Here is a 26,288-nt window from a genome sequence, read left to right on the forward strand (position 1 = left end):
ATAATTTCTACACATTTTATCTAATTAAAGGCTGCTTGAAAACCTTCTGCACACTGTCCTGATGTAATTATGTGGAGAAAAATACCAAGACCCATTTCTATATTTAAAATGTCAAATTTAAAAACATTTAGGATAAAATAAAATCAGATGTAGCTTTTACAGCCAGCCATGTTATTTGTGTTTTGTAATTGTGTGTCGCGCCTCCTTGGAATATGATAAAACTTTCTTCTTTCCTCAAATGGATAGGTAACATCATCAGTATTGCATAACTCTATCAACAGTCCCAATCACCCTTAATTCACGCTGTAAGAATTTCATGTTGCTTAAAAATCTTGTTATAGCCTGTTAAAGTGTCATTAAGAAAGAACACGTTTAATTTCTTTGACATCTATTGCCGAACAACAGTTTCCAGCTAATAATGACTATATAATTTTATTTGTTTTAATTTTCCTCCCATGATTGTAGCACAGTCTCACTATCAGCTACACAATCTAATTCAGACTAATGCAACTTGTTTTAGATAAAAGATGCCACCCTTGTCCACGACATTAATATAGCACAATAACCTATCTAGGTCATGGTGATACTCCCTCAAAGTGTCACAAGATGGCGCCAAACCCCAGTCAAAAAACTGACTCCAAACTTGCATTGGACATCTATTTATTTTTTTTTAACCAATCAATAAAATCACATCAAATAAAAGGCAAGTTCCTTATACATGATATATAAAATAAATAACATTTATTCAGTAAAGCTGTGAAATGTGACCATGGGGATCAGGAGCTGAACAGTTTTGTGCTATGTACCATAATGCAGGCCTAACAGGTGCTGATGTTCCCTGGTAGGCCCACAGTATTCCCCACCTGTGGGGTGGTTTGATCATTCATATGGACAACATAAAAAACACATCATTAAAGGCATAGTTCAACATATTGGGAATTTTGCTTATTTTCTTTCTGAGAGCGAGATGAGGAAATTGATGTCAATCTCATGTTTGTGTTATGTATGAAGCTGGCGCCAGGATGTGGTTAGCCTAGCTTAAAGACAGGAAGTAGATTGAAACAGCTACTCAGTTCTGTGAAAGCTTGCTAACTACTCACTGTGTCTTGTTGGTTTAACCTGTGCACCAACAAAAAACGTAAGGGGAGTTACTTGCTGGAGCAATTTCCCAATGAACAACAGTTAATCTTGCTTTGACGACGAGACCCTTGAGAGTCACTGCACCAGGCTGCTAGTCGCCAAGACATAGCTCCAGCATGTAACTTCCATATAACTAATTTTTAAATTTCCGTTTAAATGAACAAGATACAACATGGTAATCACAAAGCTTTAGACGTGTTTGTGGGCTTATTTCAAAATTCAGACAGAGCTAGGCTAAGCTAGGCTAATTGCTCCTGGCTCAAGTTCTATACTTAACGTCCTTGACATGAGAGTGATGTCAATCTTATCCAATTCTCAGAAATAAAGTCAGAGCCGGCCCTACCCATTAAGTAATATAGGCAGTTGCATAGGGCCTCCTGGTCTCTGGGGCCCCCTTGATTTTTTTTTAACGAACACAAGACAATAACGAGTCCTGTGATGGTCTGGAGGCTTGTCTGGGGGTGTATACCGCCTCTAGCCCAATGTCAGCTAGGACTAGCTTCAGCCAAAATGGACATGGAGACAAAAATAAAATAAAATGTCCGGAACAAAATCTGATGTCATTTTGTGAATTTTTTTTTGCCAACAAATACTGACAGAACAATACGCTCAGAGACAGGCAAAATAGACAATTGAGGTATGCTGAGGAAGTAATATAATGCCCCCTATGAAACAAGCACTCCCAGGAGGACTCTGGGGTAAAAAAAACAAACAACCCACACTTGGGGATTGTGTTAGATATGATCAATATAACAAAACTGATGAACAAGACAAAAACAAAAGTCAACACAACCTGGACTAGATGCAACACAGGTTGATTCGGTGCCATGTGAAGTGGCAACACATTACAATACTGGGGGCCCTGGAATCAAATCCTGCATAGGGCCCACAACAGTACGCGGCCGGCCCTGAAGAAAGCAACCAAAATGTTGAACTACCCCTTTACAGTAAGAGAGAGGCTGGATCTGGACTGAAGCTTGAGTATGGCCACCACCATCACCATTATGGTCTACACACAGGATGGTCACTGTTTGTAAGGTTACAAATGCTTTTGTATTTTAATACAGTTTTTAACTATATATCATTGCTGGATATTCTAGTAATGGTTGATGAGAATAAGCTTATTTCTTCCCATAGAGTCCGTCTCTCAAAAAGCAATTTCTTCTTGGTGTCCTTCCAGTGTTTGCCTTTAAATGTACGTAGCGCTTTCCGAAGAACGCTCCTCGGCTGCCATCTTCACACCACGCAGTGCTCAGGAATGGGAGTCATGCTCACTGGAGAACAGTTTGCTAACGGCACAGCATTAACATACAAATTCAGTCAATATTGTACATTTGAACCCTGTTTAGATGTGAGACAAAAACGTAGTTGCAGTATTAAACACAGTCACTCTCGTGATTTCTGATGGTACAAGGATGTGTAGCCAGATTTCAAGGCATAGTATTCCTCACCTGTACCAAGAACACAAAATGTTAACATGTGATTGTCGAACAAACAAAAACATATAGTGTGGATACGACTGTATTTAAACATGGCTGTCGAGTGATGATTTAGCAGGAAGCATCGGTTTGGATCTGTACAGACAAGTTAAAATAAAGGGATGCTGCAAATGTATTAAAATTACTGAATCACTCATACAGCTTTTATCAACCCAATGACAAACATGAGTCAAAACTACAGAATGCATAATCTCTTGCTGTTTACAGTGTGGGTGTGAACAGGTTTTTTGGTGAGATGCTGGTGAAAGGTGAATAAGTGGTGGGACTGGAGGTGAGTTCCCAGGCAAAGACCACTCTAGTTTATTGTTCGCTCCGGGCCTTTAAACAGCAGATTAATAGCGTCTGCAGTCAAAAGGCTCTGGAGACTTGAAGCGTACGTGATCCTCTGTGTCAAAGGTAGTTACTGCTATGTGTGGAAGTGGTGTGCACAGACATGCTTTCATCGTAAATGCAGCTAAGAACAGCAAGCTGGCCGTAACAGGCTCCATTACAGCTGGTGTTATTACTGTCACAAGTCCGTAAATCCCAAATACTCTTACCAGTGTAGAGGCTTATGTGTGGTATGTCAAAATGACTTAGTTAACAAAGAATTCAAGCAACTTGAAGTGCAGCTTCAGGGTTAGTGAAAATCCTGGCATTGAAAGTTAACGGATGTTAGCAATCACTTCAGTCAGATTTTCATGAGTAACAAGAGTATTTTAAAAGCTTTTAAGACATAAATACACTTATTTGTTTTCATTGTGGGAGTTATATGAACAAACTAATACCATTCTCATGTCTTTGCATTAAATACAGAGCTGGAGTGAGAAGGTGACCAGCCAAGCATGAAGCAAACAACGCATTGTGTCTTATTTATTTAATTTGTACCCAAACAGAAATTTAAAAAAAGACAATGTCTAGTTTTACATCCCTACTCCTCATATTTTGATGCTTGGGCAGAGGCCTTTTGCGTTGTATCTTGATGCAGAAGGGGTTGAGTAGGCAGTTAGGGTCAGGGAACAAAACGACTTCATAATGGTTACAGAAAGATTGCGGATGATGATAGTCCCTTGTGTGACTGACGACTCATGTGACTACCGTCTGACGTGACAAAATAACTTGTCCACTTAAAGTTTTTACACAAGACACAAACACCAGTCTCCTGAGTCAAAGTCCTGTCCTTGTTGGACCCATCCACCCACCCTAAGCAAACTTTCCTGCTCTTTATACTATGTCCATTGTTCTGAACGTCTAAAAACGCAGATAGGTTTATATTAGGGTTCGCCAAAAGCCTGCTGCATCTCATATAGACACTAAAGGTTACCATGACGCTGGGGACACTGCCAGAGCGGCATAATTTGACACCCTGAGAGTGAGATCAACCTGCTTAGGCATAGCAGTGTGCTGTAACTATTTCACTTAGGTTAAGCATCCTTGTGAAAAACAGTTGATAGTCAGTGAGCACAGATGTTAGCGTCTCTACCGGCACAATTTAACCACACTTCAACCTCACTCAAGTCACTTGGCGTTTCTCAATACCAAGTATGCCAAGTTCGAACTTGCACACTTGGGAGTTCGGATTTGGCAAGTTCGACTCGGGAGTACAAACTCCCACAGATGGCTGCCATTGCCGCTGGTCTGTGAGAAATGCATTCTGGGATACCTGGCTGTCAAAAGTCCACACAAGTCACCTCCCGATGCATCCCCGATGGAACGGGCAGAGCAAGTTCACATCTGGGCATTTGGACTGTACTTGACTGGATGCAGACTTTGAATTGGAACAGTACTTGGGCTGTGACTGATGACGTTTCACAAGTCCCCAAGAACACAAGTAGAGGCAAGAAAGCAGACTGAGAAACGCCTACTGACAAGACACCAGGAAATCACTGCAGCTGGTTTGTCCCAGGCCCTCAGGAAGGGTGCTGAGCTTTGAAGCCAATTTTTGTAGCGGCCAAAGAGTGCTATTACATCCGTCATGTGTTGCCATGAGGCTCAAAGAGAGTTTTTCCCCACAGATGTTATGAAAGAGATGTCTGTAAATCATTGGATACAATTTTTGAGTGTGAAATGACTCATTTCACAATCAAGATTTGATCAATTTGGTGCAATAACATTTGGAGAATCCGCAGGAGCTGCAAGATTGAATTGTTTTATCCCCATTCAAGTTAATGGAGCACTAAACCGGAAGTAGCAGGCTCACCCCAGGAAAGTTTCAGTGTGCTTGCTCTTTAGGCCATACAGTGTGGAAGAGTGCCAATAATCCAGGAAATTTTATACGCGGCAGTTGAACTTTTTGGGCATAATGCGCCACTGAGCAGTGTTAAGGCTAAGCTAGGCTAATCGCTTCCTGGGTCATGCTCCGTACTTAATGCATAGACAGATATAAATTTTCTCATCTAACTTGTGGAAATACTTGCTTCCCCCGCAAAGATCAAATCAAGCATTTTGTCAGGCAGGAAATAAATGTGACGGGGCAAAGGTCCTTTGCCAAAACCCAATCCAGGGTGCTGTGTTTTCATGTCATATCGACTGCTGAGCCTGTTGATCTGTAGTGGGTTTGCAAGACAGTAACAACCATGTTAACAGAAATGCTAATCAGCTTTAGTGGTATATAATGAGATGTTAACGTGACATCTTAGTGTTGCCTAGGTTTCCTACTTGGAAGTTGACTTTTTTTCCACATATACACCAACATTTCCTCCTGAAACTTCTGGGATACAGCATAACATATAGGCCCACAGAAGCTGGCCACATTAGCCTGAATAGAATATCATTTTTGTGGATAAAGCTTTGAACTAAAGAAGCAGCTGTTTGCATGAGCTACAAACAGCTGCAAGTGAGACTCAAACTCCCCTTTGTTCTTAGTCAAACACGTCTTTACTACTGCTGATTAAAGGTCTGATGACTGAGAGGTAACACACTTGATGTCTTGCTCCTGCTGATGCTATGATACAAATACCTACGTGGTACCACCTATCCTAAATACTATGGCCTATCTTTATGTATACACCTTAACTAGAAATAGTCTTTTTTTTTTTTTTTTTACAAAAACATTACTTATCTATTCACAGAATGATCAAAGGTTTAAGTCAGTTTGGCGTAAGTGCACATACAGCTTACAGTAGCAGAAGGAGCACATTGATTTAACATGGTGACACCTATTGTAGAGTGCACTGTGTGTGTTCACATGATCAGTTAAATAGCTTTCAGTGACCTTTTAGCTTTCATCTCTATATATTTCACTATTATTTACAATATTACAGTCACAAGAAATTGCAGGCAAAGCATCGCACGAACGTTGACAGGTAGAAACCCACAATAGTGCTGTATGAAATGTACCTTCAGAATACTCAGTGGTCCATTAACTCCAGGGCTGTGAAAAGCAGTATTGGCTTCACTCTAAGCCCCATCACTTCTGCATGCTTTCTGTGTTTTCCAAACCTAACGAGGCCCAAAACAGCTCAGCTCATGCTACACCACATGGATTTAGAGACACAACTTGCCTATAAAGTACACATCGGGATGTACAATGGCCCCCTGTTAGAAAAGAATCCCAGTTGTCAGAAGAATCCACACATAGAGAGGGCAAGAAGCACAAGGTGAGGAAGTGATGGATGGTGATATCACAAGGTGTTGAGCCTGGGTGGCTTGGTTTCAGTGGACAGCTGTAGCCGTGTTTCCATTGAAATGTCAAACAAAGTTTAAACGAATTTTTGAAACGTTGCAAAAAAGAAATGCAAATTAAACGCGCCTCCAATGACTGGTTCGGAGCAAATAAACTAGATGGTGCAAGTGATGGTGTAGTTTTGCCATTAGTTGGCGGTACAGGCTTCCACAAAACAAGACACTTTGGCCAATTAACTAATCTATGAGAAAAAGACGGAGAGAGCTCTTTGCATCAATTGGGCAAGTTTTAACTGGTCGCTTATGTTGGCTGGTTGGCCGTGTGAAGACAAATTAATGCAATGACTTTTACGCATGGTAAGACGCCCACATCACAAACAGCTGATCAGTCTCTGGATTCACTTTGCTATGTCAGAACATATTCGGTGAGGGCGTTTCCATATCCTATTTATTGGATAACCTCTCTTTCCAAGAAGGCAAAAACCACCTCTAGCAAGCATCAAAACTTTTTTGTGTGAGCGAATTTTATCAGCATTTGTCGTTTCCATAAAGCTTTTCTAACTAATACTTCAAAATGTGCATAAAAATATGTTTATGGAAACACGGCTTGTGAGACAAGGTGAGCTCTTGGTGCGACAGGACAGTGTTTAGATACGGAGAGTTCACAGTCAGCAGTGGCAGCCCTTTTCAGTGACCGCAGTAGCTAGTTCCTCTTCGTCGTCGGCCGGGTAGAGGACCTTGGCGGTGAGGCCACTCTTCACCCCGTCCCAGCCGTCGCGGGTGACGATCTCCCCCATCTTCATCAGCTCGTAGATGTCTCTGGTGAGCAGCTCGAAGGCCCGGTCGACGTTGCTGTTGCACTTGGCCGATGTCTCCACGTAGCGGATGCCCAGCTCGGCTGCCAGCTGCTCCGCCTCGTCCCGGCTCACCTTGCGGTCCTTGTTGAGGTCACTCTTGTGGCCGATGAGGATGTAGACCATGTGATGGGGCAGGATGTGCTCACTCACCTCCTTGTGCCACTCCCGCACATGGTCAAAGGTCTTGCGATTAGTGAGATCGAAGACAAGTAGCCCGCCCACGGAGTTACGGTAGTATGATGTTGTGATGGACCTGTTGGGGAGATTGATGACATGTTAGTGAGTCTACAAACTTCTAGGACAGTTCTGATGAACACACAACCGTGACCTGTCAGCACAGACTTTCCGTGATCCCGACAATATGTAAGATTCAAGGCTGTTTTTTTAGCCTTCTGGGGAATATCTAAGTCCAAGTCCATGAGCTAATCCTGATAGTCGTTAGCTTGCTAACCCCTGGCAACAAGCCCAAAAGTCAGTCAAGAGTAGTTTAACTGTCCAAAAACTTCATCCTTCACTCTGTAAATCCACCAGCAAACCACCCGGCTCCCAGGCTGTCAAATGCAGCGCCACCAGCCGGATTATGAAGGTAACTGCAAGGTTCCCAGAGCTCAGCTAAACTTGTCTATTTGCAAAAGGCATCACATGATTTTGTTTTTGTTGGTCAAATTTTGTATTGAGTCTCAAACTGAGAGATTTTGTGTTGCACCTGTAAAGGTACAATTTAATATACACTGTCTTGGACATATCAACAGGTCTTAAAATTTGTGAAATATTTATTTTATATTCCAATGTCTGAATATTGTTAAGAATTAAAGTCCTTTGCTTTTCGAAAGAATGTACTTGCATTATTATGCTATCGTATAAAATGGTCTCAAAATGACGATAGTATCATTTAGTGCAATTACTTCCGGGAAAATATATCGTCCAACAAAAGTAGTTATCGCAACAGAGCTACCAAAGTCTTGTCAAAGCAAACCTCCAGTCAAGTCTCAAATGAGTCAAGACCAGTCAAAGTTAAGTCATAGGTCAGTCAAGACAAGTCCATGTCAAGTCTCATCCCATGGAAGTATAACTAAGGATGTCAGTGCTTTTATTAGCACGTCTGAGGTCAGTTGAGGCGAGTCCAAATCAAATCTTAATATGCAACTCGCAAGTCAAGTCTTTCAGGTCACTAAATCCTGATCACTAAAATGATTTGAACATTTTCCCTTCAATGGTGTTTAACTAAGTATCTTCAGTGCATACTAACAACTAATTTAAGGCAGGCCATGCAAGGCCTTCCTGACCCTGTCCAATTTATCTGTATTGTTGTGAAATTTTACGAGGTCAACACCAAAGCTGGAATTCTGTTTAAAGTTGAAATCCTGAATCAAGTCAGGGGAGACAAGGCTCTCAAGTATAGCAAGTCTTACAGCAGTCGAGTCCAAGTCAGGCTTCATGTCTTGATTTTTGTGACTTAAATCAATCTCAAGCTTACAGCTCTGATCCATATTCTCCTTCACACACACTGAGGATAATTAGACTTTGGACCCCAAAACCATCTGGTGATCCTGTGCTATAGTATCAGGTTTGCTGTGTGTCAGTTTGTAAGTGCAACTTTAAATGCATTTAGGCATTTTCATTATGCAGTCCTGTGCACAATACTGATTAAATAACAGCAATATTATAACTAGATTGTGACACAGGACACCGAAGACAAGATGAGGCCTCAAAATGTGGTAACTGCCCTGCTGGGGATGTGAACCAAATTAATTGAAATGAACCATCTGACCACACACAGACTGTAAACATCGGCCCCTTGGGGTCCCTAAAGGTCCTGTGTTGTTGCCCCCCATTGGCCCAGCCTCGCAAGGATCTATTAATACACACGTACACAGGCTACACAAGTCCCAATCCCTGCACATGGTGGTTTAAACATTACTGACTGATTTCATAAACACTTCTCACAGTCGGTTAAGACAGAAGTGAAAGTGTGGTGAAACCTGAAAGGAAAACACCCTCTGAAGGTTTGTCTTCAAAAGAGAAAGCAGATCTAAGAGCCGAGCTTGCGTCTCTTGACTGGGTGCTGCTTTAAAGGAAATTATCCATGACAGCGAGGACACATGAAACAGAACAAGCAACAGGACAGATGAATGCAAAACTAGATTCGGGTGCAGGGGGTTGACATCCTTGTGTTGCCCTGGAGACTGTGGAGTCAGTGTCTCAGGGAATCAAGCTGGGGCCTAAATATGAGGAGGCTGCCCATCATCCGTGGGTGAATGATGCAACTCGATTTCCACTGATTTATATAGGCTGCAGACCATCATAAAATCGAGGCCTATATAATCTCTTGACCCTGCTCTCCACTGTCTGCTTCATTACATCACAATGAGAGGGGAAATGGCCGTTTAATTTAAGGGGGTTTCATTTTACAATAGCAGCCAAACACAACAGCGACATAAGGCCTCTCCATTATTTAACGCCAAATCTACTCGGTGGTGTATGATGCTTATATTCTATTAGAGGCATTTTATGTAAGATACATTTGATGCAGTTCATACCTGAATCGCTCCTGTCCGGCCGTGTCCCAGAGCTGCAGCTTGATTTTCACCCCGGGTTCGATGTCAAGCGAGCGGGCATAGAAATCTACCCCGACCGTCGGATCCGCCACATCACTGTAAATCCCGTCCGTGAAGCGCTTCAGCAGCGACGACTTCCCCACCGTGGAATCCCCGAGTAAAATGATCCTGAACTGGTATTGCCACAAAATATCCATGGCATGACTAGCTGGGGGATGCCGGAGGAGCGTGTGGGAAACAAAGCCCTGTGCACGGTGTGTTTACATGAAGCCCCGGCTGCTGCTGCGGCTGCGGCTCCTGCTGCTGCCTTCTGCTCAGGAAGAGACGCGGAGCACTGAGCGAGCGCAGCAATCATGTGATGTTACATTTACCTATGCTCTACTACCCGGGATATCTCAACTATAAACCTCCTGCAGCCGTCAGTGAGGCAGCTGTGCGTTATGAAAGAGTCACAGATAAGTAAAACACAATTGAGGTTATCCAAGCCTCATTTAACCAATCAGCTGCACCCACCCAGAGACTTTTGTCAACACTGTGTGATATTCTAGCACATTCTTCCAGTGCACATGAAATATCAGCACCATATGAGAGCAATATGTCGCAACTGTCTGTTTAGAGCATGACACTGCTCTGTTGTTATCTCCAAACCACAAAGCATATGGCTAACTCAGTGGCTGCTGTCCGTGGTTCTGAACTACAGAGGCTTCAGCTCCAGCTATGACCGGACTCTTTAACATATTTCTCTCTTTACACACAAAATATTCACTTCTGTGTGTCTCTGTGGGGATAACGTGTTCACAGAGACGTCACAACCTCTGTTTTTGTCGGTATTAACGTGTCAAAGTGGCGATAAATCCACAAGACAACAAGGAATCCCTAAACGCTTGCCAAAATACATATCCCGTCATGCAAAGGAGTCCACGTGAGCTACGCGGGCCAATCAGAGCGCGGCGGCTCGGCGCTAGCGTATATAACGGAACGGGACACTCCTTTCTGCCTCTTTCTTTTCAAGTTGTCCGCGAGGAGACGGAGTGGAGCGAGTACAGAACTTCGGTGAGGCCTCAACTAATCTTTAACTCATAAATACGTCACATAAGTGACATGTACATGTGTAGCAATGTGCAAAATACTTTTCTACGCTAGCTTACGTGTGTATGTCCTACAGAAGAGTTGGGTTTAATAACGTAAACGGCTGGGCAACACGAAACGCGCTAGCAAGTAAAGCTAATGCTAGCTTATGTGGCCATGTTACTGTAGCCTCACAGGATGCTGTAACGCGAATGCTTCACATTTACAGCACGGTGTTATATTTACGGAATAACCCACATTGCGTTGGCTTTTTAGAAATAAGAGATGCTACGTGTCGGTAGGCTAAGAGTTAGTTGTTAGCTTTATGCTAGCTCAACGCTAGTATGTGTGAACCACGTGGTGTCGTTAAGATCCCTCTTAAACTGAAGTTCAGAAATATTACAACAGACCTTAAGATGGCGGTTTTCCTCATTTTGCTGCAATGCACCAAGCTTTATGTGGCTTGTTAAATGTCAATATAGTCACTGAAAGTCCTTAAAGCCTAAAAATGTCTTAAAATCAGTGTTGCAGCAGTCAGTAAATAGTCTTAACTTTGAATTTGTGGTTCTAACTACTGCAGACACTTAATGTAATGATTATCTATTTTTAATTTCTTTTGGGGAATGGGTGAAGCTTTTCTATGAAATTTCCCATTTAAAATGTTGCAGATCTTTAAAAACTTAAGTATTTTACTTCATACATGAATTTACCTGTTGGCAAAATGTAGATTGACTCAACTCACTCAACCATATTCCTACATAAGACGTACTTCTGCTCAAGACTACTTTACATACTACTTGCCCATATTGCTTACCTGCGACATTTAAACAAGTAAAACATGACTTGGTCTAAATTTGGTGTCTTGAATGGGTCTTAAAGCGTTAAATCTAACTGATACTTGTAGTCTTTGGTGCATGGAAACAATGTAAAATGTCGGACGGAGGCAGCTATAGTCACCAACATAATTAACTGTCGTATTGATAATCTGGTGTCCTCCTACATAAAAACTCTGAACACTTAAATAAACGATTCTATAAAATCCTGACTCTTAAACCTCTTTAGTGGACCTTCTGCAGCACTGTAGAGCATACACTAACCTGATCTTTCTGCAGAGTCAACCTGCAGTAGAAGCTCCACCTGCCACTCCAACCATGGATGTCTGTCAGAAACACAGGTATGTTTCTGATTCAGGACTACATACCGTTTCTATATAACAGGCTCCTATCGAAGCCGTTCATGCTCTCCTGTAGCAGTGAACGGTCAACAGGAAGCCGAGATGAAGACTTTCACCGACGGTCGCTGTTCAGTTTAAAAATAACTGCTCCAGCAACATTTAGGGGAAGGACAGATCATGAGATTTATGACTGATCAAAAGTGTCTTCTCTACTAAACATGTTACTTCATCTTTCTGCAGGTTTTGGCTACAGTTGAAGATGGAAGGGTGAAACATGAAGATGAACAGATCACATGCAGGTACTTTATGAGCCACATCTTAAATTTAACCGTTTCTGGCTGTGATGACAAACTTGCCCTCACTGATACAAGTCTTGATTGAGACATATATAGTGTACCTGAGCCACACCTGCTACAATTAAGTTTATTCCATCACTACTTGGAAAAATAATTAACAATTGCTCCATTTTTAGGTGATCCTCATGGCTGAACCAAACGTGACTGGATGAGGTCATCTTGTATCAAGGTAACCATTCTTTAAAATCACCTGAATGATTTGTCATTGTTGCAGCATGCTATCCTAAGGACGGGAGCTTGTGTGTAGCTCTACGTTCTCCAAGTGCATGCCAGAAAATGGGGTGGTCTTTGACTGTTGTGGCCTCTCATGCCACCATCAGCCACTCAACTGTCCTACAGATTTGCAGTTTGAAAGGGCAGCAGCTAGGAGAGATAATATGCCACGCTTTACATGATTCTAACAATCTTTCATCTACTGTAGGCATCAATCTGTCCACGAGCGTCCGTCTGCTCTCCTTGGATTGCATGGGATCATCACTGTTCTGTTTGAAGGTATGTAAACATATATACTTGTGCATTATTTGTCTTTCTGATCCATGATGACCACATACAACAATGAGGACTGTTTGGATGAAGCTTGCGGATATGGGACTGAGATCAGCCTGTTGTATACGGTCTATTACAGACTGCTGAATTGCACTAAATTTGGTTTATTATTTCAGGTCCAGTGGTGTGTTGTGTCTGGACAAATGCCGTTGGGAATCGAAGTGTCTGGATTCACCACAGCGCGCTGTCGACAAGGAAGTAACAGCGATAGGGCCAACATTTGTTCACTAGACCAAAGTGTCTAGTAGGAACATGACTGATGGTGTGGCACTAACTGCACCATTACAAAGGTTCAATTTTCAAAACTGTATGAAGTCGTGAGTCAAACTGTTCACTGTCATTGAATGAAATAAAACGCACAACGACTTTTTTTGAGAATCCCTTTATTGTTTCCCATTTTCTATTCATGAAGACAAGTTTAGAATAAGCATAAATGGTTGTCGTTCATGTAACAGGACTTATTTACATTAAGGCCACAACAGTGTCAGAGTGGACAAAGTCAGTTACACTGGAGCAGCACATTACCAAGAGGCAGGTTGTCAAGTCTTGCTGAGCCTCAATTCATTCCAGGGGTGGAACCCAACACTTCATTCACAGCAGTCTGTAGTCCGCTTCACTGAAGGAAAAATCTGCCTCGGTCAGTGCCTGGGAGTCCAAAGTCTGTGTCCCAACAACTCCAGAAGTATCAGTAACGCTGTCAAGAGAAAAGCCAGTGATTGTTAGATGAAGCATTGGTACTTCAGCTTGTAGCAGCCCTTCAAGATTGGGGCAAAAGCACCATAGTCTGTCACTAAATGTAGAAAACTTCACACCCATTCACCCCTGGTCCCACCTGACCCAAATGACTCACATGGTGGCCAGGTTGACCTTAGCAACTCTGAAACTAAGAGCTCACGTGACCCCTACGACTCTGCAAGGGTTCCCACCCACACAGGGTTCATAGCCTGCAACGTCATACCAGTCATTTAGAACTGAAGCTTCTTGGATGAGAGGTGAAACGTCTTCAAGATATTGGCACTTGCGATAAATGTAGATGGATTTGTGCAACATTACATCATTTCATTATCCAAAGTAGCTCACTTTTTGGCTGACCTGCGAACAATATCATTAAGGCCCAGTGTCACTGTGGCTTTACATGACATTTGGTACTGATCGCAATATGACTGGAGAGTAGCATTCATTAAATTACCTCAGTTTAATTACACTGCATCAGGTGAACATTTTGCCGTACTTGTGATTTTGTCTCATTTGACTTTTTATTTAATCAGGGAGCCCCATGAGATTGAAAATCTTTTACAAGAGAGACCTAACTAAGGTAGCAGCCAATCAAAACACATTTAAAATACAACAAAACACAAATTCCACAACTATTCAAATATGTAGCCTCAGGAAAAACAAGCACGTCTCTGTCACCACATTCTTAATGATGCCCTTAAATTCATTGATGGATAAGTGTTTCTAATTTTAAATCTTTTTGAAGATAGTTCCATGACCACGGTGCACAGTAGGAAAATGCAGTCTCTCCCAGATCTGTTAAAACCCGGGGTACATTGAAAAGCAACCACCTGGAGGAGCGTAGCGGTAACTACCAGAGCTAACGTGCCTAGTTGCAACTAAACGGAGCACTAATGACATAAAAGGCTTCAAACATGATCAGTCACGTAGTCATTCTTCATTTGACAATGCCTTACAAAAGTGGAAACCGGCTTTGACATCATTGGCCCATCTCCAGGTGAAGGTATAAATGCACTTCATAGTAATGACTCGTAATGCAAATGAAAACATGGACATTTTTAGAAGTATTGTACCTCTGAGTCACTCATTAGAGATTGAAGGCAATTTCAGCTCTGATATCTCAGAGTCTGGCGTGCTGCTGCCGCTGCGATCACTGTATGTATCCCTGTGGCAAATCGAGATTGTTACAGTTATTAATCTGATAAATGGAGTCTATACTTGAAGCGTGTGAATGAATAGAAGTGCGTGTTTACCGTGGTGACAGACGGCAGCCCTTCTGTAAGTAGCTCTGCAGCTTCCCTGCTGCAGCCAGTAGCAAACCAAGGTAGGGGGGTGATGGGTTAATGGGGCGAGAGGTGAACTCAGGGTGATACTGCACTCCGACGAAATAAGGATGATCTGAAAATAAAGTATGCAGAAGGTTGTAGTGGAGCTGCCGACCTTGAAAAACCCCAAACACTATCACCCAAAAGCTAAAAAGCAATTCAGCGTTTCCTTTATCGTACCGTCCAGCTCAATGACCTCCATTCGTTCACCTTCGACGTCTTGACCTACAAAGCGGAAGCCCTTGTCTTCAAAGTGGCCCTTGAGCTCTGGATTGACCTGCATAAGGACGACATTGAAAGTAAAAAAATAAAAAATACACCCACTACACTGTCAGCAAAGCGGATTGCACTGCTCGTGAACTGAGAGTTCAACATACTTCAAAGCGATGTCGGTGCCTTTCATCCACGTATTCTGCATCTCCATAAAGTTTGCCTGGAATACAGAGCAGCTGTGAGCACAGTGCAGACACAACAGCACACCAACACTGGGCTGTACGTCATCTCAGAGTTCTTCTTACGCAATACACTGTTGTTGGTCTTGAAAATGGTCCGTCTCTTCCCGAGCCTCATGGTTCCTCCCATCTGCCCTGGGTTGTGTTCTGGCATGTCGATCACCTGCAAAGGTTCAACGTGACAATCTCAAGTCAATGCACAACTCAAGCCAAATTACAAAGACATCATTTCTGAATTAAAAAAAAAAAAGTCTTACCACAGGATGCTTTGATTCTGGGTCAAATTCAGTTGAGTTGGCGTCTGAGTGAGAAACAGATAAAGTTATGAAATCTGTTACTTTATGTAAACATGTGTAGAAGACATAAGTGGCACAGTATTCAGTGGCCAGATATATATAAATATACATGCATTTGGTGGAGAAACATAGCATGTACACCAGTGAGAGACTAGAGTTTTGTATTTTGAAATTAGAAATCCTCTACAGCCAAAGGACACAAGACCAGTATGAATATGCTCATGTTATAATTCACACACCAGAAAACTAACGTTAACGTCCTGCTTCTGCCTTACTGGAACGAGATTTCAGTCCAGCGGTCGTCAACATGTTAAGTAGCGACTGCAGACACCACCTGTGTTTCGGTTTAACTACTGACCATATTAACTTGTGAAGCCTGATTTATGGTCCTGCATTAAATCAACAACGTACCGACGTTGTAGGGTACGTGGCTACGCAGGAGGCTCACCGCAGCCCCCGACGTAGCCTGACGTGCACCTCCAAAAAAATGTAACTACTCGTCGAGGCGGCGCAGACCGAGAGGGCTGTGATTGGTTTGCTTGGTAGCAACGCATTTCCGGTTCTGTATTTCCAGATTGCGCCATCCCCGCCATCTTTAAACATCTTCTGTTGCAATGTAGATGTTGCAGTACTAACACTTTCTTCGACATCCAACAACTCCAACTCCAGCAAGATTCTCTCTCTCTCTTGGTCACCATTGTTCACTGTGACTGGAAAAGCCGGAAGCTAAAAGAATCAACTAGAGATGACGATAACCGTTCAGGAAAGGAACGCAGCCCCCTACCGCTCTGGCACCGCGACGAAATGGAGTGACGGAGAAGTTTGAAGGGTTCAGGATGGTGTCACGGCAATGACGTCGTTAATTTAACACACATAAATCAGGCTTGACACTGAGCCAAATTTGTCGGTGGTTGCTCACAGTAACTTGCGTAAATAGCTAGTGTAGATAATAAACGCAGATGGCTATGTATTTAAAAAATGGTTAAAGTCATACTGAAGGCTTTTACGCGGACACACAACAGCCGTTGCTACAAGCAACCACGACACACTGAGTCACGTTAACTCTGAAATGCTCGTGATCCCGTCAGTTCTGTAGACGTTAAGTTTGCTGTTGGAATATTGACTCTGACAACTGAACACACAACCAACAAAATGTTTAAAGCTTGCTAACTCGTCAGGACTACTACATTCATCACTTTGGGAAATTGTTTTATTAAGATGACGGTCAAATCTAAAGAATTCAGCAGATGAATCTGAAGAAATTATTCAGAACTCAGATTTTTTTTAAAAACACTACTTTGTGCTGAGTAGTTGTGCTCGGACCATAATACAAAGTCCTGCTTCACGTTTCCCCTGATATAGGGATAGAAAAATGAGGAAACTTCAGAGCACATCTGAACAACATTTCGGTGTTGGCTGCTTTCAGCTATTCTTTAACATGTCATACTGCACAAGTTCAGTTTAGCTACATGGGAGTATTAACCTTACCTGCCCAGCCGAGTGTGTTCCTGGCAAATTCACATACAGCCAGCTGCATCCCCAGACACACACCTGCAGAGGATATCAGTTCATTTCACTATAACAAATGTGAAAACAGTTATCGCAGAATAGATATGAGGTAAGATAGTGTGATAATAGTTTTCCTGACAGCTGTCCCGTACCTAGGAAAGGTTTCTTCTGTTTCCTGGCCCAGCTGATGGCATGAATCTTTCCTTCTGTTCCTCTGACACCAAAACCTCCTGGAACCAAGATGCCACTGCGGATTAGGAGGAAAAACAGATGATGAAACTACAAATGTAATGTCCAGGTTGTATTACTAACAAAAGACAGTGTCTCAGCACTCACTCAGCACTGCAGAGTTTCTGCCACGCCTCATGGTATTTCACTGGTTCCTCCTGCAGAGTGGCCGGCTCCAAATTCGCTGAGTCTATATACTGTGGAGAGAAGACGAGGAGAAGAGAGTTTCTATACTTTCTATCAAAGCTTCTGTGTGGACCACGTTAAAGAAAAATCTGCATCCCTCTTTAATCAGACGACATGATGTCTCTGTGATGGGATGGAGGAGTCTTTTGTCCCCACCCACAAGTCAGAGTGGTGTGTGAACATTTAGTCACTCTATAAAAAGCAGCTCCACACTAAATCTTGCATGTAGAAAAGGCACTGCTGTTGTACTTCCAACATCACTCATTAGTTAGGCGTGTTGTTCATGTGACCACACCTACATGAGCTGTAGCATTGTGCACTGAGATGTGCTCAGCTGCACAGTGTGGGGACAGAGCATGGAGTAACCACTAGATGGCAGCACAAGAAGGCTCTGCAGTCTGGATGTTCACACTGCAGTTTAACCTGAACACACGACCCTCACATAAAAATGTGTCTCAAGGACAGAATCACTGAACTGACTCTGGAAAAAGACAAATATTTTTTTGTTGTAAAGAGGGTCAGAGGGAGAGACGTGAGGCAACAAAACTGCAGGAGGTGACAGAGACAGGAGTATGCTCAGCTGGTGTTCTGCAAACAACAGGAAGTTAGTTATTATAGTTTGTCCTGCTGATTTGACTGCTCATCATCATCATGGTCACCAGCTGCATGAGCGACGGCTGTGACAGCTCATGCAAAAACATAAAGGTGCTTTAAATGACTCAGAGTTCCACTACCGCAATTTGTGTCAAAAACAGCACTCCTTCTCTGAGTAATAACTTTTAAAGTGAACTTTACTGTACTTATCATTTATGTGTTTTAAGGCCAAAAGTAAAAAAGGAAGAGGTGGCAGCTTCTTCTGTAACAGACTGGGTTAAATTTATTATTTAATATCGCCTTATAGTGATCACAGACCCCTGAATCATATCGAATTGAAATCGTATCGTGGTAGACCTTGTAATATCAGAAAATATTCGTACTGTTGTCCAAAGAATCGATATCGTGATGAAACTGGTGATTCACACCCCTGGTCTCCACAGTGTTGAACTTGATACAGCAAAGGCCCTGATACTCAAGCTGCTGCACCTCAATTTTGCATCCTGTCACACTGTAGTTCCTATTTGTGAGTGATCTAAATGAAGACATTGGTGAGATGGGTTAGTTAGCACTGTGAGTTTACAAACCTTAACCTCCAATTTATGGCTAATGGCCAGCGCTGAGTGCTCCAGTGCTTTGATGACAGACGCATAGGAGTCCGAAAACTTGGTGTACTTCCCAACCAGTGCTATGGAGCACTGCTCCAGCAGTCTGTCTGACCTGTGAACACAGCATGTGCACTCGTAAATAGTCTGAAGCAAGACCTTCACTGGACTGAGGCCATCAAGTTACATAGGGCAGCACATTTTCAGCCATTTATAATTAGTTAACCTAATGCTTGATCTCCGCTGACGACTCACCTGTCAGACATCTCCTTCCACTTAGTCAGCATTTTCCTGGGTCGAGTCTCGATGGGCATATTGAGCCTCCTGCTGAGGTAGCCCACCACGCCCTGCTGCTCCAGCAGTAACGGTACTCTATAGATGGACGACACGTCGTGCACACAGATGACCTGTGGCGAGACGGGTCAGTGAGTTTAGCGGAGCTGAGAGAGTCGGGGCTAAAGCAGCATCAGATAAATGTGCTTCGGCTTCAGTGACGTACCTGTTCAGGTTCTACATGGCAGAACATGGAGATCTTTTCTTTGACAGAGTTCTCCAGAGCAGTGGAACAGCGACACATGATCTGAGGGGCGAAGATGAGATGAAACTTTAACGATCACTGGGGGAGAAATGGGTCATTGAGTGGAATGAGGCATTTATAGAGGGACGTATTGCAGATGACTCACCAGATCAGGGGACAAACCGAGTCCTCTCAACTCTCTGACGCTGTTCTGTGTTGGTTTGGTCTTTTGCTCTCCTGTTGCGCTGGGCTGGACGGAACAATGGAGATATTACATATATTAAACTGACTGTCTAGAACCACTAATGTGTGAGCATCTGCAACTTCTACCATGACACAAGTGGACCAAACAGCTGCTTTGATCAAAATAAAGGAACTAAAATAATCCAAGATGATTTATCAACTGAAGAAGCTGAATTGGTATTGTTACGGTTTTGAGACATCTGGTCGGGTAGATTGAACGTCTATCAGTAACGCCCCTGATTCATCTATTATTTTGGCTTATTGTGCATTAAATGTGAGAAAATTGGATGAAATATCAGCCCCCAGTGTCCCCAAGACCTTGAGGAACACCATAAAAAAATCATGCTTTGATTTGGTATCAAAAAAACTTGGAGACAACCCCAGCATGCAGAAATATTCAAATACAATGGGCCCCAAACTGCAGGGGTTAGCATAAAGTGGGCGTGTCTAAATGGTAGACTTGTGGGTATCCATAGAACCCATTTTCACTCAGATATCTTTATGTGACGGTTCAAAAGAGCCCTGTGAAAATGGCCATGCAAGTTTTTCCCCTTGCAAAATTTAGCCTAAATTTGGAGTGTTGTTTAACCGTCTCAAACTAGCATGACATGGTTGGTATCAACACATTACTCAGATCTTCTAGATTCATGATATCTTCACTCAGTATAACTCAACCTGCTACAGCCTCTGAAAGACAATAATGTTGGCCAAGGATGCCAGCGTCCTTGAGAAGTGGAGGAGCTTTAATTATTTACAAAGGGCGTAATCATTTCAGCACTACTCTACACTCTCACTCATCTAAAACCACCGACTTGTTTGCTGCCATGTTTCATCATGGACACAAGGAGAAACACCACATACAAAGTACGTAAAGCAACAGATTATGTTTTATATCATCGTACCCACAGAGGTATCCTTGAGAGGTCAACAAACTGGTCTCAACTGTGGAAAAACATCATCAGATCTGCCACAGAAACTCCACCAACCACTCCTGTAGCATAACCCACATTCTCACTGTGTTGCGAACAGGATTATGTTTACTAAACTGTGACTGCATTCTCTTCATACTTGCTCCTGTTTCAGTCCTCACACGTGACCCTGTCCAGCTCCTGAGACACGTGTTTACTACTGTGTTCACACACGTTTGCACCTGTCACTTGCTCTCTCACTGGTCAGAGGAACTCCTCTGTCCTTTCTTTCTGAACTCAACAAAAACTTTACACCAAAATATATATTCAGGATATTTTTTTTTTATTTCTGGGCACAGAATTTTGGGCTAATTTGGACTGATTTGAGAGGTTTTAAAAAATATAAGAGTGACGCATTTCTCGTCCTTCTTTTAGGCCGAGGAGTAAAAAACATTTTCTAAACTTTCTTTATCATAAAATTACTCATATCTGAGCTGATATTTAGCTGAGTGTTACCATAAAACACTTCCGCCTTAGTGTGCCTGGGGACACTGGTACATTTTTTCAACCCTGTTCAAGCAGATTTCATACGCATGGGTGTGCTCAGGCACACCACTTGGTCGTGCATGGGACTATTTGACGGATGTTTTGATGGAGTTCTGCTGCTGTTAAACACGGCCCCTGATAACTTCAATTCATGACGAATGTTTGCTTTTTTTAAATTCTCTGTTTACCATGGAGGCATGTGAGAAAACCAAAGTCTTCTTCATGAATTCAAGGGAACATGGAGCGAGTTGCTGGTATACAAATGGCCATTTTGCAGGTGAATTATTCGTTTAAGGGCTGTGACACTTTGTGAATACCTTTTGTCTTCACCAGGATCTAGTCTTAACTGAAAAGGCCCAGACACATCATACTAACTTCTGAGAACCAGCGGCGATGAAGGGCCCCTGCTGTTCCGCGTGACATCACTGTGTCTTGGCCACAAAGTTGCACATGAACACACTACACATGAATACTACAGCTGACAGCCAACCAGCACGTTCTGAGAGGAAATACTTCTCCACACCAGCAGACAGCTTTGTAATCATCATTCAAAAAAAGAGACGGGAGGACCATCTTGACGCTATAATTAGCAAGTTAGCACACTTACAATCCAATGTTGAAAGAACAAGGCATATTTACCGTGCGCCAGTGAACAAAAACACAAACCATGACGAAACGTTTCCACACACAAGAGCTCAGTGGCCAAAGAAAATAATGTTACATCGTCTATCAACTTTGTTAGGATCTCACTCCTTCCTGACATTAGCTATTTGTTTACTTTCCTCACTTCCACTTCTCTTCTAGTGCCCTGAGCTGAACTGATTCAACTTACTGAATCTGACACTGACGGGGGCCAACGAGGGCCAACGCTGCAGGACACACTGCATCAACTTGGGCAACAGATGCTCATAAATGGCATAAATGTCAGGGCCTTACGAGGAAATTCTCAAAAAACGTAATAATGCTAGGAATTTTTTTTCTGAATTTCGTCACTAAAAGCAATTCTTTGTATTCATGTAAATATCAAATTTCACATATGAATATTGTCTGTAACTGAGGATTTTTTCTGTGTACCAATTTCAACTTGCAAATTCTATCCAGTTGTTTCGTACCTGCAGAAGATGAAACACGCTTTTGTGATCGAGGCTGAACAAGTGTGTGTGTCTACAGTCAGTTGTTCTGCAAAAGCAGCTGACACATTTGCCCCTCAGATAAAACCAGGAAGGCCTGAAGGTTTTGTTCTCTTACCTGTGGTATCAGGCTGACGTGAATGTTGCAGAAGTTCTCCCTCTTCACTTTAAACTGGAACTGCCTGAAGGCCTCGATGAAAGGCATGCTCTCTATGTCTCCAACGGTTCCTCCCAACTGCAAACAAGCAGACAGTCACATATATTAGCAGTGGAAACCATGGCAGCCGTTGCTTCAGCATATAACCCTGTATGAAGAAACTTGACTATAAGCTGTTTAGTGGTGCAAATTACAGGATGCTGTAATGACCGGTCATCTTACCTCTATTACGCAAACTTGAGGTTCCACATCATCGTCATCAACTGATACTTTGGCCTGTTTCACAACCCATTCCTGTATGGCATCTGTGATGTGTGGCACCACTGGAAGAGAAAAAAAATCTTGCTTGTCCATTTCTCTTCAGCATGGCGCTCTGTATCAAAGTAAAACAATGGCTGCTTACCCTGCACAGTCTTGCCTAGGTAGTCTCCCCTCCTCTCTTTGTTAATAACTGACTGGTAGATCTTGCCGGTGGTCAGGTTGTTGTCTTTGGTCAGCCGGATGTCGAGGAAGCGCTCGTAGTTCCCCAGATCCAAGTCCACCTCACCCCCGTCATCCAGCACAAACACTTCCCCTAAACACACACCACAGAGGCACGACACCATCATAACACATACATAACGTGTGGCTGTTTAATTCTATTGAATGAAAATGATAATTTCCTCTGACGTACCATGCTCATAGGGTGAAAATGTGCCTGCGTCTATGTTGATGTACGGGTCGATCTTGATGGCGGTTACATGCAGGCCGCATGACTTCAGGATTGTGCCCACGCTGCTGGCAATGATGCCTTTGCCGATGCCGGAGATGACTCCTCCGGTAACCAGGATGTACTTCATCATTGTGCTCTGGAATCTGCAGATAGATGACCGATTAAAATTACATGCAGAACTACTAAAAACACCATCATACACACTGTACTATGCCTTGACTTTTGGTGTCACTGTTTTCAAGATAAAAAACATTTTAAGTAAATGCACGTCAGATTATGAGACAATGGGCCCCTGGGCGCAGATATGCAAAAGGCCCCTACATCTTTCTGTATTATAGGCAGGTGTTTTGTGTCTCTTTGAGATAACTGTTTTGTGTCTCTTTGAGATAACTGTTTTGTGTCTCTTTGAGATAACTGTTTTGTGTCTTTTTGCAGTTCCTTTGAATATTTTTGTGATCACTCTTCATGGTCCCTATGTATTTATTTCAGTGATATTTTACTGATGAAGTCCACGGGCCCCCCCTGACACTTTGGGCCCCTGGGCCTGTGCCTGGTTACATTAGACCATCCATGAGTAAATGGGCCCTGACTTATTAATTTTAGCCTAACATAATACTAGTTGAAATGGCTTTATCTTTTGTAGGGCTTTTGTATCATACCATTTTTCTAACGTCATTAAGCTAAATAAAACCACGGGCTAACCTCCATGTCCTTGCTGTAATTACAACATGGACCCAGTCGCTGTTGACAATGAAACGAATGGGAAGCCATTTAAACATTTACCGCCTAAAACCACTCGTTAATAACGTTACAAAAAGCTGAGGGTCACCACAATATTATTATCCGTAACACTTTAAGTTGTTCATCCTTCCCACGACACAATAGTTCCACCATATACAGCATGGCACATTTGAAGCGTTCGGTTACACACGCGGCGTGGGCAGAACGGGTGGGAACTTCCTCGTTCCCTTACGCCAAAGTACGACAAGTGAGAGGGCCGCCCGTCCACGTTGACACGGTGCACAAAGTCAACGGAACTCAAGTATTAGCGCCAGCGCTGTTAGCTTTGGGCTAACGGTTACGGCTAATACCGGCGAATTACCATCAGACACATAAAAACCAAGTCCTCTCTAAGCACAGGGGGTAGAACACGGACAAAGTCAACTTTTGCGGGACAGTGCAGCACGGGTGGTTTACAGTCTTGAGTTATTTAAATACAAATGGCAGCTAGCATGCTGCATCAAGCTTGCTCATTTAGATGTAACCGGAATACCCGACATTGCTTTCAAAATAAAACCGAAGATCGCTATTCAGTAACATTTATATGATAAGCTTTAAACTAATACCTGTGATATAGCCCTACTTGGTCATCGATAGCAGCATTAAACGCTGTACTTTAGATTTCGAGACTACTGCTGAACTGCTATCAGTCTTAACACCCTGCTACCAGCGCACGATATTTCCAACTGAATTTTATTTTGACACTATTTACCGGAAACCATACTTCTTCATCGCGCCAAGCTTGTAACTTAATGTTTGCTAGCTAGCCGACAACCTCTCTGTTCACAGCATCAAACTTCAACTCACCAAAATATTCTTCTGTCAGAGCTGCTCCTCAAAACAAATCGTCGACGACGGAATCAGTTCACAAGATCTTGTGCCGGAATCAAAATCTCGATCCAGATATCAACGCTTTAGCTCGCGCCAGTGCTCCCCTACAGACCCATCTATCCTCCAGTTGACTCTACACGTGTATGGAGCACGATCCCGAGCTGCGGTGCATCATTCATTGAGGTCTTACAACACTGTGCTGCCTTCAGGTGCACCTCGTAAACTGCTGTTGCCCAGCTGGGAATGGTGCATTCAACTCTGACGCGTTCTCTCAAAGTATTTACATGAACACTTTGCGCTGTCAAGTCACATTACATTTTTTTTTAATGTGTTAGATTATTTTATCAACATTGGTTCCTCTCGCTCTCGATAATAACCAAAGGTACACCGTGGCATTCAATGACATAAATAATAGAATGAGCCTAAATTTTAGTCAATAATAGTTGATAGTAGGGTGCCATCTCCAAACCCTGCAAATATGACTTCAGTGTGTATGATTCAGGGGATATATTGGCAGAAATGGAGTCATATATAGTAATAAGATTGTTTTCTTAAGTGTATAATCACCAGGAAAATAAGAATCTGTGTATTTTCATCACCTTAGAATGAGCTGTTTTATCTACACAGGGAGCGGGTCCTCTGCCACGGAGTTTGCCATGTCGCATTGCCATGTTTCTACAGTAGCCCAGAATGGACAAACCAAACATTGGCTCTAGATCAACCTGGTCTCACTCCAAAGTCTTCGAAATCTGGCGCTCAGGCAGTGACTTGAGGCATCAAACACTGATAAAAAAAACGTCCTTTGGCGACTGACTAATACGCGGCCACTCACCGTTACAGTCACTCAGTGGTGTCGGGGAAACAAGGTGGGACAAAAACAGAAGTTGGGGCGGCAAAAGTCCAAGTAGGGCAGGTACAACAAACACTGACTTTCACCCTGGAGAGCAATGTTTGCGTCGCGTAGGATTATAAAGCCAAACCCTGTTCTTTTTCCCTAAACACAACCATGTGTGTTAGTTGTTGGAGATTAAAAAAAAAGTCAATGTTTTGTACTGACGTAGTGTGTTTATTTTGAAAGAGACTGTATGTATATGTTAAATTTTCTGTGAAAACAGAAGTGTATTTTGAAAGATGATGCATGTAACAGGCAGAACTTGACACAGCATCCCAGAACGTCAACAACCAACACACCCAGGGTACCTTTCATGTTGTATCTGGAAGTGGAAGGTCCATGACCAAACGTGGTTATGTGATGAGGACAGAGGGAGAATGTGTTGTCTATATAGGGGTCATGTGCGTTTTTGCATTTTTGCATCAGCCACCATAATTCTCTCACAAGCTCCCACATGGAAGAAGTTTCCATTGGTTGCAATTTGCAACCTCAGCCACTAGATGCCACTAAATCCCCCACACTAGACCTTTTAATAAAACATAACCGTTTGCATCATAGATGTAGATTTCAAGGGGAGTGCAAGGACATATCCCCCTCAATATTTAGAACATGTGCATTGTCAGTAGCTGAGGACTTTTATTTTGAAAAAAATAAAGACAATTCCACCAGGAAATTGACACAGAAAAGGCCCAAATTGGTGCATTAAATATCACCAGAATGCAGGAAATAAAGTGTTTGGCACTCAAAATATGAGTTGAGTTAAAGTCATGAATTCAGAACTGTACCGATATGAAAGTGCAGAATTATTAGCAGCAAAATGTGCTGAAAGAATCAAAAGTAA

The 26,288-nt window shown here is 42.7% G+C and overlaps 2 protein-coding genes, 1 long non-coding RNA gene and 3 other non-coding genes across 7 annotated transcripts; 4 read left to right on the forward strand and 2 right to left on the reverse strand.

Annotated features, from left to right (window-relative positions):
• Positions 1 to 1,801: 1,801 nt before the first annotated feature.
• rab42a (RAB42, member RAS oncogene family a) lies at positions 1,802 to 10,113 on the reverse strand. Its single transcript, XM_049602761.1, has 2 exons — positions 9,640 to 10,113; positions 1,802 to 7,352 (listed from the first exon to the last, which is right to left on the reverse strand). The coding sequence occupies exons 1-2, from the start codon at positions 9,852 to 9,854 to the stop codon at positions 6,911 to 6,913; spliced, it is 657 nt and encodes a 218-aa protein (XP_049458718.1). The 5' UTR covers positions 9,855 to 10,113; the 3' UTR covers positions 1,802 to 6,910.
• A 518-nt stretch (positions 10,114 to 10,631) lies between these two features.
• LOC125905012 (uncharacterized) lies at positions 10,632 to 13,179 on the forward strand. The gene is made up of 6 exons (XR_007451610.1): positions 10,632 to 10,710; positions 11,838 to 11,899; positions 12,140 to 12,198; positions 12,372 to 12,424; positions 12,677 to 12,747; positions 12,918 to 13,179. It is a non-coding gene; the product is annotated as an uncharacterized LOC125905012 (long non-coding RNA).
• On the forward strand, positions 11,939 to 12,075 carry LOC125905444 (small nucleolar RNA SNORA16B/SNORA16A family). The gene has a single exon (XR_007451661.1). It is a non-coding gene; the product is annotated as a small nucleolar RNA SNORA16B/SNORA16A family (small nucleolar RNA).
• LOC125905432 (small nucleolar RNA SNORA44) lies at positions 12,467 to 12,596 on the forward strand. Its single transcript, XR_007451651.1, has one exon. It is a non-coding gene; the product is annotated as a small nucleolar RNA SNORA44 (small nucleolar RNA).
• On the forward strand, positions 12,784 to 12,858 carry LOC125905441 (small nucleolar RNA SNORD99). The gene has a single exon (XR_007451658.1). It is a non-coding gene; the product is annotated as a small nucleolar RNA SNORD99 (small nucleolar RNA).
• ctps1a (CTP synthase 1a) lies at positions 13,174 to 24,723 on the reverse strand. 2 transcript variants are annotated; one of them, XM_049602754.1, is made up of 19 exons: positions 24,532 to 24,723; positions 22,906 to 23,087; positions 22,636 to 22,806; positions 22,455 to 22,555; positions 22,194 to 22,310; positions 19,415 to 19,498; positions 19,231 to 19,311; positions 18,987 to 19,138; positions 18,714 to 18,846; positions 17,455 to 17,543; positions 17,271 to 17,365; positions 17,098 to 17,160; positions 15,571 to 15,614; positions 15,380 to 15,476; positions 15,239 to 15,294; positions 15,042 to 15,138; positions 14,790 to 14,934; positions 14,610 to 14,701; positions 13,174 to 13,495 (listed from the first exon to the last, which is right to left on the reverse strand). In XM_049602754.1, the coding sequence occupies exons 2-18, from the start codon at positions 23,072 to 23,074 to the stop codon at positions 14,617 to 14,619; spliced, it is 1,779 nt and encodes a 592-aa protein (XP_049458711.1). In that variant the 5' UTR covers positions 23,075 to 23,087; positions 24,532 to 24,723; the 3' UTR covers positions 13,174 to 13,495; positions 14,610 to 14,616. The 2 variants fall into 2 exon arrangements, with proteins under 2 accessions (XP_049458711.1, XP_049458710.1); XM_049602753.1 differs by lacking the exon at positions 24,532 to 24,723 and adding an exon at positions 23,647 to 23,798.
• Positions 24,724 to 26,288: the final 1,565 nt, after the last annotated feature.

This window comes from Epinephelus fuscoguttatus, linkage group LG17 (assembly GCF_011397635.1).
Source record: "Epinephelus fuscoguttatus linkage group LG17, E.fuscoguttatus.final_Chr_v1".
Taxonomy (NCBI): Eukaryota; Metazoa; Chordata; class Actinopteri; order Perciformes; family Serranidae; genus Epinephelus; species Epinephelus fuscoguttatus.

Coding starts and splice junctions, on each gene's coding strand:
- rab42a (XM_049602761.1), bottom strand. CDS start 9,854: ATGGATATTTTGTGGCAATACCAGTTCAGGATCATTTTACTCGGGGAT. Junction 7,353..9,639: donor GCCGGACAGGAGCGATTCAG/GTATGAACTGCA, acceptor TCTCCCCAACAG/GTCCATCACAACATCATACT.
- ctps1a (XM_049602753.1), bottom strand. CDS start 23,723: ATGTTTAAATGGCTTCCCATTCGTTTCATTGTCAACAGCGACTGGGTC. Junction 22,311..22,454: donor CTCAAGTTTGCGTAATAGAG/GTAAGATGACCG, acceptor GCTTGTTTGCAG/TTGGGAGGAACCGTTGGAGA. Junction 14,702..14,789: donor GGCTGCCGTCTGTCACCACG/GTAAACACGCAC, acceptor GATTTGCCACAG/GGATACATACAGTGATCGCA.